The 10,000-nt window shown below is 41.9% G+C and overlaps 1 protein-coding gene and 1 long non-coding RNA gene across 6 annotated transcripts in view; one reads left to right on the forward strand and one right to left on the reverse strand.

Moving 5' to 3' along the window:
- Positions 1-10,000, forward strand: part of EBF3 (EBF transcription factor 3) — a 122,843-nt gene that overhangs the window by 111,056 nt on the left and 1,787 nt on the right. For 2 of the 5 annotated variants that reach the window (XM_055816448.1, XM_055816449.1), the window contains exons 13-16: positions 471-648; positions 1,852-2,040; positions 2,463-2,660; positions 9,852-10,000. The exon at positions 9,852-10,000 is cut by the window's right edge and continues 1,787 nt beyond it. In XM_055816448.1, the coding sequence (XP_055672423.1) occupies positions 471-648; positions 1,852-2,040; positions 2,463-2,660; positions 9,852-9,883 (597 nt within the window). In that variant the 3' untranslated portion in view covers positions 9,884-10,000. The remainder of the gene's footprint in view (positions 1-470; positions 649-1,851; positions 2,041-2,462; positions 2,661-9,851) is intronic. The other 3 variants (XM_055816453.1, XM_055816458.1, XM_055816465.1) reach the window with 2 other exon arrangements.
- LOC114011777 (uncharacterized) overlaps positions 9,873-10,000 on the reverse strand; it is a 33,662-nt gene continuing 33,534 nt past the window's right edge. The window contains exon 6 of the long non-coding RNA XR_008749244.1: positions 9,873-10,000. This exon is cut by the window's right edge and continues 8 nt beyond it. This is a non-coding gene — a long non-coding RNA (uncharacterized LOC114011777).

Consider the following 10,000-nt stretch of genomic DNA (forward strand, 5'->3'; position numbering starts at 1 on the left):
CCTATCAGAAATGACAATTAAGTGTAAGGTGCCAAAAGCATAAGCAATCATTAAGGCAAGAGAATAACCTTGAACTCGGGCCAAAATATACAGTGACTAATGGGAAGTCCTAAAGAAATCTGCTCAACAGAGCGGATAAAATATACTGTACTTCGCAAACTGCTGAAAATACCTCTGCTGCCCTGGATGAATGAAATGCATGTTACAATTTTCATGTGACTTACAGCACTAAACTGTAATTTTATCTTAGTTTCTTTTTTTCTTTATACTTACCTGGGTTGCCATGAAATTGCATAGTGAGCTGGTATGTAGCAAGCAAAACAGAACGTGTAGTTGAAACAAGCAGCAAAACCCCCACCCTTACTATAATTTCACGTGAATCTCTTCCGTAAATTTTAATGTTGTTGCAGCTTGGCATATTTGCACAAATCAATTTCTTAGTTGTCAGTGCTTATTTTATGTCTTGATAGGAAATAATCCTGAAACGAGCAGCTGACATTGCTGAAGCGTTATACAGTGTGCCACGCAATCACAACCAGATCCCCACTCTAGCCAACACTCCTGCTCACACTGGCATGATGGGAGTGAACTCCTTCAGCAGCCAGCTCGCCGTTAATGTTTCCGAAACATCACAAGCAAATGACCAAGGTATGTGGGATTTCAAGAGTTAATCCTTCACGTTGTTGACTGCTTTTGGCCGGTGCCTATTAATACGCTCTGATGTCACTGCTGTGTTCTACCTCTTTTTCTCCCCATAGTCATATGTCTGATCGCGTAATGAAATGCTGTCTTTAACTTTCTCATAATATTTAATTCTTCCTGTTCTTTCGTTTACTGTTATCATAAAGCATCTCCAGCAGAAAAAAAATATTAAATTGGCAAGTGTAGAAAGCTCTTTATTATTCACAGTAAATATACAGCTTGTATGGTTTTTATAAAACAATTATGTCTAGGTATCTCCACCTGGTTTTGGAATATTTACACAGATAAATCTAATTTGATGTCTGTGATTTTAAAATACTTTGTTTATAGGCATGTGTGACATATATGTTACTAATAAAAGTAATAGTTGATTTAATTTACCTGTTGTAATTGAAAATGCATGCAGCATATTGCATTTAAAATTAATTTTGATACTAATGAAAGGAGGGAAACAGGATTATTAGATATGTTCAAACCCATATTTTTTGCTTGCAATGTAATTATTAAATTGATTGCTCAGATAGGAATGAAATGTTTTTTAAAATCCTGATTCTGCTATGTTTCCTCTTCTAAAAAGATTGTCTTTTAATGCATTTCCCAAGCTAATAAGCCTTATAAAATTCTGTACTTGATCTTGAATTAGTTCTCACTGATGGCTACACCTTATGAAAGTACGAGCTTGTTGTTAGTACAAAAATATCAATCATAAAATGAAGACCCCAAAACAGCCTTTTAAAGTAAATCACTGCAACAAAAAAGTTTTTCTTGTCAGCTATGGTATTTGAAGGTCTGGAGAGGCTGAAAGTACATGCAGTGTGTTGGTACAAAGCGGGACTCGAGCCTGTTGATAATTGCTCCTAAAGACAAACGTGAAGGCACCTGACACAGCTGGATCGAAGAGAGCTTTTGTTGGCTGTCTGTGCTAAGAGGAGAGACAACATAGAGTGCTCGCAGATGATTTAAGTAGGGTTGGCGTGATAAGGTTATCTCAAACTGCAAGAGTTGATAGGGCAGTAAGAGACAACTTAGAGCAAAGCTGTGCAATCAATTAAAACTGTGTAATATATGCTGCATGAGGAAACCCCCCAGCCCTAAGTCTATATTATAAAATAACATTATTTTTTTGGGGTGGGGGGGTTTCTAACACAGTAGGTTACAGTCGCAACACAAGCAGTGTTTCCCCGCGAGGATATGTTCCCAGCAGTACTCCTCAGCAGTCCAATTACAACACAGTCAGCAATAGCATGAATGGATATGGCAATGCCGGCATGCCCAATCTAGGTGTACCAGGTTCCCCTGGATTTCTTAATGGCTCCTCAGCTAACTCTCCTTATGGCAGTAAGTGTCTATTTTTGGTAACACATCATCATATAGATTCATATTTACTACAAAATCAAATACTTGCATTGTTTTGATTTCCTATATTGTGAGCTACTGGATAAAAGGAGGGGTGACTCTGGAGGCTGGACATAAAAATGAATATAATAAATTGATCTGTTTGTGCCATAATACAATCTCAGATAGAAAAAAAAAATTGGACTGCGCAATTTGTAACAGAAGTCCAACACAAAAGAGTTTGCCTGTTATCCAGAGAGTGGCCAAGCCAAGGCATTTCATTTTTTTTTTTTTTATATATATTTTTTTATATATATATATATATATCTATATATATTTTAAGAGGCAAGGCCCTATCACTCTCTTTTTCCGTGTTTGCCGTGAAAACCTCAATCTGAGTCCTGATTATTTTTGCTTTATTGCAGTAGTGCCGTCAAGCCCTACCATGGCAGCCTCTTCGGTCACCCTCCCTTCAAACTGTAGCAGTACACACGGCATTTTCTCATTCTCACCTGCCAATGTCATCTCTGCAGTGAAACAAAAGAGCGCCTTTGCTCCTGTTGTCAGGCCCCAAGCCTCTCCTCCACCATCTTGCACCAGTGCAAATGGAAATGGACTTCAAGGTGAGCTGGATCTCTCTCAGTTTTCTGTGTATTGCTTTTTTTTGGTGCATACACTCAAGCCCTGATTGTTTATTTTGGAGAAAGGTACCTGGCTATTTTTTTTAGGTTTCTGGTGCTCTCATAGTGATGCAAAAGCAGGAGAAGAAGTAGGGTGGCATGAATGATATGCTAAGATTTTGAGCAAATCTTAATTCCTTTTTAATACTTATCTTAGAGAAAACACCAGTTGTTTTTTTCTGGCATTTTCCCTTAGGGTTTCGTGCCTTAATTTTAAAGTAGGACTGTATCCCTGAATGCTTCTTGGGGGTTTCATGGACACCTTGTGTTTATGCGTTTTATGAACACATTTCTGTGGATGTTTAAAACCAGCAGCATTCGAGCATAACGTGGTGCGATTTCCTCATTTTACATAGGATGTAACAGTTATTTTAAAATATGTCAGATGAGTGTAAATCAGGTTAAGCTCTTAGTGCACTAACCTTCCCTTGGACTAGCTAGCAGTTAGTTTGCATGCTCTGTTGGTCCCAACTCACTCTCTTACGGTGCTGTTAAAGTGGTTACTTCCCTAAATGAACAACTAAATATTTTAATTTTAATTTTAATTTTAATTTTAATTTTAATTTTAATTTTAATTAAGGCAGGCAGTCTTAAGCTTCTGCATTTTTTTAATCTGTGCGTTTTCATGTGGGTAACGTAAGGAACCATCTATAAATCAGTTGCAGAATTTCCATGGTCACCTGCTGGGAGTGGGGCAGGAGGAATGATGATACAGTGTACGTTTGGAGGAAGAATAAAAATGCGAACAAAGAAGTCTTCCTTTTTTTATGGCATATGTTAACATTTAGAAATTAATACTGTCAGATGCTTTAGAATCGTTGGAAACGTTTCTTTGCCTGTGTTTTACAAATCATGAGCCTCGTAGCACAGTGCAGTAAATTGAAGCACTTCAAATCCCATTGGAATCAGAAAGGGTTGCAGACACTCAAAAGTCGTCACTCCTCTTGATTTTCTTAGTTAAAATGTAGGTAGCACAGTATTATTTATTCTTTGTATTACTGTGATATCCACAATATGATGAGTGCTCACAGGCAAACATACGAAGACAGATATTTTGATTTGCCAGACTAATTCTGGACACTTGCATTTTGTGGTATCTAGTTTAAGGCTTTTTAGAGAGACATAATCCCACAGAACTGCCTGTCCACCAAAAATCCAGGCCATTCAAGAGCAGCATCTCAAAATGGATATCCCTGTATCTTCTTACTAACTTCTGGGCCCCAAAAAGCATCCGAGAGCTTATTGTGCACTCAGGTTAATGAAGGGCTGAGGATCCAGCTACAGAAATCTTATTGTAGGATGGATGTTAAAGAAAAGGATAACTAGATTAACAGTTTCTGTCATTGCATATGTATTTAGTGGAAGCTTCACTATGTTAGTGTATGTAGAAAACTATACCAGTTCTAAGCAATATTCTTAGAAAAGATTATCCATAAAATAATCCAGTGTCCTACTTTCATCTCTTTATAAAAAGACACTTGTATAAAAAGTGAATAGTGAAATACAATAAAATTAAAATAAAATAATAAAAAAATGGTAACACATGGCTTAGATCTGAGGGAGCTAATCTGTAGAAGGTATTTATAGACATTCTTATTAACTTGTTGATACTGATTTACTCTGAAATTAAAATAATTTAAAGATCTAAACTAAAATGATCTAAGTTTATGTAATTTCAGTATGTAAATAAAGGGCCTCCCATCAGATATTAAACATTTCAGGTGCTTAAAAGGTCTAGATTACTGCAAAGGGTGTTTTTGGAAGAACTGGGCATGTTAAATGCCTGCACTCAGTGCCCAGTCTCCATTGGCACCTCCCCAAGTCCCAGTAACCTTACGCCTTCATCCTCAGGTACAAAATGCTTTTTGTATAAATGCCCGGTAGATGACTGTGAATCAACCAATACTGATTTTGTTAAATAGGTCATGAATTTAGCTCTCAGGCTGAGGCCCAATCCTGCTCTGTACTAAGCTGTTCCATGCCCAGACAGCCCAGTGAAGGCCTAACAATCCCTTCAATCCCCAATTTTAGGATGCTGCAACCTGAGCAGCAGATCTGGTGTCATCCCTAATGAAGTCCTGCATCCCATGGGTGTTGCTAAAGCTCTAGATTAGGTGCCCCAGATGTGCAGTGCTGCCTCACTGGGCTGTCCCTACCCCTCTGAGCACTCAGAAGTTCTGAGACATAAATCTATCCAGATGTAGGAATGTGTAGAAACTTCAGGGTTTGGTTTAGCAGCCAAACCAAACATGAACAGAAGTGTTGAAAAAAAAAATAATTGTCATGTTTTCCTCACCCAGCTGAAGCAGCTAAATGGAATGATTTTGCATTGAGCAAAATGATCCAGAGAAAGAGCAAGAATGTCTTTCTGGTCTGGTAGTTACAGCATTGAGTTCCAGGATTGTGACAAAAAGTTGAATTATTTACACAAGGTAGCACAGCACCACGAGGTGATGCTCCATATCATGAGAGTTAGAGTACTCTAGCAAAAGGTAAAATGCGTGGGTTCGGGTCCCCTTGGGCTGAGGATAAAATCAAATTGCATCTGACATATCCCTGGTGAGTTCTGTTATCACCACGGCAGAGAGGCACCGGCATTTTTTCCAACCAAAACTAGGGAGTTAATTCAGACTGAACTCAGAAAGGGCTTCAGGTGGGCAACGCTTTGCCCAGTTGTCCTCACAGATCTCAACCAGTGCCTTGAACTAACTGCAGCCAGAACCGAGTGGCAATACAGGGGTGGATTTGTCATATGCTTCCTTCATGAGATGTCATAAAGAAAAGCCAGGAATGCAGGAGATGCTTATTTACGCTGCATTTTACCTGTACAGTTATTTAGGGGGTTTCTGCTTCCTTCTCCCTATTTTCTTATTCATGTGTTGACATTGAGCCCTTGTTAGAGTTTAATTAGTTGCTTTCTGAACGCTGTACAAGCAGCTCGAGAGTTTTCTGATCAGCACATTTTCTACATTAAATTAAAATACGGAATTCAAGAGCTGCAGCCCAATGCAGCTAAAGTTTTTTGGTGATCTTGAGGTACAAAGCCTCATTATACAGTGGGATGTGAAGAAGCTGAGTGCCAGCTGAGGAGCCTGCACCATTAGGAATGGTCACATACATTTAGCCAAGCCCAGACAGAAGTGAAGAGCTCATGGTCACTGTTGTATCTAAGGTAAATCCTGCAGTGTCTGTGTCTGGATAAGAAGCGATGACGTGCTCTTTCAATCACAGGGCAGGATATCCTCTCTCTCATGGCTTGTTTTGTTCCCTTTCCCCACATAAGCTTTATTCTGATATAAAAGCCAGTTGGACAGCTTTCAGGGAAGCTATGGCAAGGCATCGCACACCAATGTGATGGGGCCAGGCAGCCCAGTTTTTCCTATGAAGGTTTGTTAGCGCTGGGCAGAGGCAGAAGCAGATGAAAGCATGGCAAAACTCTACATGTAATAGCCCTGCAGACACAGATTGTCCTTTTACAAGGATTTGGGCGTTAGTTGCACTGATCCTGGCTGGGTGAACCACCATAGGATTTGTCTGTGTGTGGACAAAATGCTGCTTTTGGTACATCTAGGATGGTGAGAAGGCAGGAGCAGGACTGTGAAGCACCATCTGGACCTCAGACAGACCTTTTGGTCTCCTAACGTAATATAAGGCAGAGGTAGAGCTGCTTTAACCTCTGGCTTTTGGTAATATCACCACAAGCATCAGGATCACCTGAGACCACCACACTAGAAGCAAGACCTTGCTGCTAGAAAGCATGTCCCCCAAAAAGCCATGCTGAGTTTTAGGACTTAGTGCCCAAGAGTAAACACAGAGAGGTCTATAGCCAACAAGGAGATTCACTTTTTTGCTAAAGAGATCCAAGACAGAGGTTAAGAAGAGAAGAAAAAGAATAAAAAGGAAGGCAATCTAGGAAAATGTCAGAAAGGGCAGCATGCAGGCAGTGCCAGCCAGAGCTAACTTGTGGTCCCTTTCCTCACTGCACTCGTGTGCCACCGCTGGCAGCTGCGCATCCATCCTCAGCCGACTGATACCCTCGTTCAGGTCAGAGCTCGGAAGCTGCCGCTCACAGAGGAGATACCCTTCTCTCTGTTGTCCTGTGGGTACAACTCACTCCTGTGAGCAAGGCTTCAAAAAAGGGCCTTTGGGCCTTATCCAAAAAGTCACAATCTTGTTAACTCTGTATGACTTCCACTGCATAGACTATGATCTGAAAGTTAAGTACTTACACATTTTTTTTTTTTTTTAAGAGCAGGATGCTAGCATATGGGTTCCTTAGGGCAGAGGCTTTTTCCTGCTTAAAACAATGGGCATTTAAGGTATAAAATAAATTTTTTAGTCAGAAAGTGCTGGCTCGCTGAGAAGTTGGAGGTACAATATGTGTTCAAAATTTGGTTTTCAATTGTAATTTACTTTTTATAGATTGTGAAAGATATTGCTCTCTGGTTAAGCTTTATGACTGTAACACAGAGCAAAAGGTTCTCTATATTCTTTTAAAATTGCATCCTGCTTAATTTTCTGGTATGCCCCTGGATGAAACAGTTAAAATTGTTATTAAAAAACTAGCCACCCCATTTTTCTTTTAAGGAGGCATTTGGTATCAATTTGCACAGCAGGAAACATAGTGCAGAAATTCACTATTGTCAAATGTTGCTACTAAAATAAATAGTGAATTAAATGTCTGAAGCACCAATTTTGCACCCCCCTCCCATTGTGCCACAGATAGAACTCAACAGCAATGGCTAAATCACTTAAATTAAATAATTCAGCCTTTTTTTCCCCCAGAAAAGTATGCAGCAGCCAACCTAAATTTTCACACAGCAGAAGCCAAACGTGAGACTGCAATGAACATGTGATTAAGATGTGCAGGGTATTAGTACCAAATAATGATGTGGCATTTATTAAGGTATTTGTGCACACAGCCTCTGGAAGAAAAGTCTGGACTTTTTCTCTGCTAAGTTGTTCTTTGAAGAAGCAAATGTCTGGATCAGTCCTGGACTTTTGCACTTTGCTTAGTGTGCAGGCAGGATGTCTCATGCTGGCGCCAAGACATAACATTTATGTCTTTGGCTTGTGGTGATCTTGATGTCCAGGGCAGGTGATGGTTGTATTGTAGCATAACACCACCTCGAAATGAGCTCCTGCATCCCCCAGTTCTGGTGCACCCCAGGTAACCAAACCTCTCTAGGTCTGCCTGACGAGGTGCCAGGCTTTCTGCTGACTGAAAACTTGCAGAAGAAGTCAACCTGAGAGCACATGGTTCGGCAGCTCTAAACACAGAGCCCGGTCATCCCCTGGCCTGGGCTAATGTGGTGTGGAAGTACCGGAGATTTAGTGGAGCTCAGAATCATAGGATGGTTTGGGTTGGGAGGGACCTTGAAGCCCACCCAGTCCCACCCCCTGCCCTGGGCAGGGCCCCCTCCCCCCAGCCCAGGCTGCTCCCAGCCCCATCCAGCCTGGCCTTGAGCACTGCCAGGGATGGGGCACCCACAGCTGCTCTGGGCAGCCTGGGCCAGCGCCTCGCCGCCCTCACGGGGAACAATTTCTGCCTCACAGCTCATCTGCATCTCCCCTCTCTCAGCTTAAGGCCATTCCCCCTTGGCCTGTCACCACGTGCCCACGTACAAAGCCCCTCTCCAGCTTCTTGCCGGCCCCTGTAGGTGCTGGGAGCTGCTCTAAGGTCTCCCCGGAGCCTTCTCCTCCCCAGGCTGAGCAGCCCCAGCTCTCCCAGCCCGGCTCCATAGCAGAGGGGCTCCAGCCCCCTGACCACCTCCGTGGCCTCCTCTGGGCTCGCTCCAACAGGTCCACGATAAGGAAAATGATAAGGAAATATGATAAAGAAATGAAATGTTTTGAGTAGGAAGGGTCTGTCAATATGCGCATTATTCTCCAGTTAAGTTTTGTAAGTTTGGTTGCTCTTTAGGTTTAAAATATGCAGTATTATAAACTATGCAAAATTATAATTTCCATTTCAATTTTGACATATTTGAGATGTCTTACTGGTGAAAAAAGTAGCACAGTTGGAAAACTTTTACCTGTTTCAAGAGCATCACTTCAGACATGTTTTAGAGAGAGACAGTCCCATGTAAGTCTTTTGCATCCGCTTGCACAGCTGGCTCCGGTACCTGCCGGACCAGAGCTGCTCGGGGCTCCGGTCACAGCCGTTGGAGCGATTCATGCCATGCAGACCACACTGCTGGCTGCTGTAGGAGGTTGTGTTACGTATGAAATGTGTATGTAGCCAGCTCTTCCAAACCATAAAGCTGTAACAGTGAATCCGAAATAAATTAATATTGTTGAAATTAATGAACTGAGAAATTGAAGTTCACATCACTACATGAACAAATTTATTAATATCTGTTGTACATAAATTAATGAGAAATATCATTATGGCAAAAATTAAACAACACTAAAATTAAAGACTGTCTAAATTATGTTTCTACCAAAGAGTTAACTGGGAGAAAAGCAGTAGTTGTTGGCATCTCAGTCTTTATCTTTTTCAAAAAAAGCGTTTGTATTTATTTTTTAGAAAAAAATGAGATGACTGGTCAGGGGTATTAATTCCACGCCTTTTGATGGTGTGTGGTTGAGAGTTGAGAACAGGTGTAGAGTACTTGACTTTGGTCTTAGAGAGTCCTTGACTTGCTGAGCCCCACCGTTAACCATAAAGCTGTGGAAGTGGAGGTTTTCTGCTCAGATGCCAGGTCTGAGCACGAAGTGGTGGTTGGTGGGCTTCTCCCTGTGGGGATGTCCCTGAGGAATGCCTGACACAACCAGGAGTGACTGTGTGTCGTTCCTTGGCTGTCAGGTCCTTGCCCCCCGTCCTTGCTCTCAGCCCCGCTCTGGGAGACATGCCGCAAGCGCTGAGGTCGGGAAGCTCTGTGCACAAACACCCGCTCGGAGCCTCCTTTCGCAGTGTGAGGCCCTTGCGGAACATTCCACTGGGAAAAGCGCGTGTTTGTCCGTGGTCCTGTGGTCAGAGGATGCTGTGGTATGGCATGGAGGAGCCCGGGACTGCATCTGCCCGCCCCATCCTGCTCTGGGCTGGTGCTGAGCATCGCGGTCGCTTTGAACCAGGTGTGCCTTACACAAGCGTGCTAATAACGGCTGATTTTTCTTCTCTTTTTCTTTTAGCGATGTCTGGGCTTGTAGTCCCGCCAATGTAAAGTCACTTTTGTTTACCTACCGTAGCACCAAGCTTCAGAGGATGGGCTTAGGGGACAAGTTTAGTATATTAAGACATGCTGATGGAAACAGTATCTTCACACAGAATCAGCAACAAA

This window comes from Falco peregrinus, chromosome 1 (assembly GCF_023634155.1).
Source record: "Falco peregrinus isolate bFalPer1 chromosome 1, bFalPer1.pri, whole genome shotgun sequence".
In the NCBI taxonomy this organism is placed as follows: Eukaryota; Metazoa; Chordata; class Aves; order Falconiformes; family Falconidae; genus Falco; species Falco peregrinus.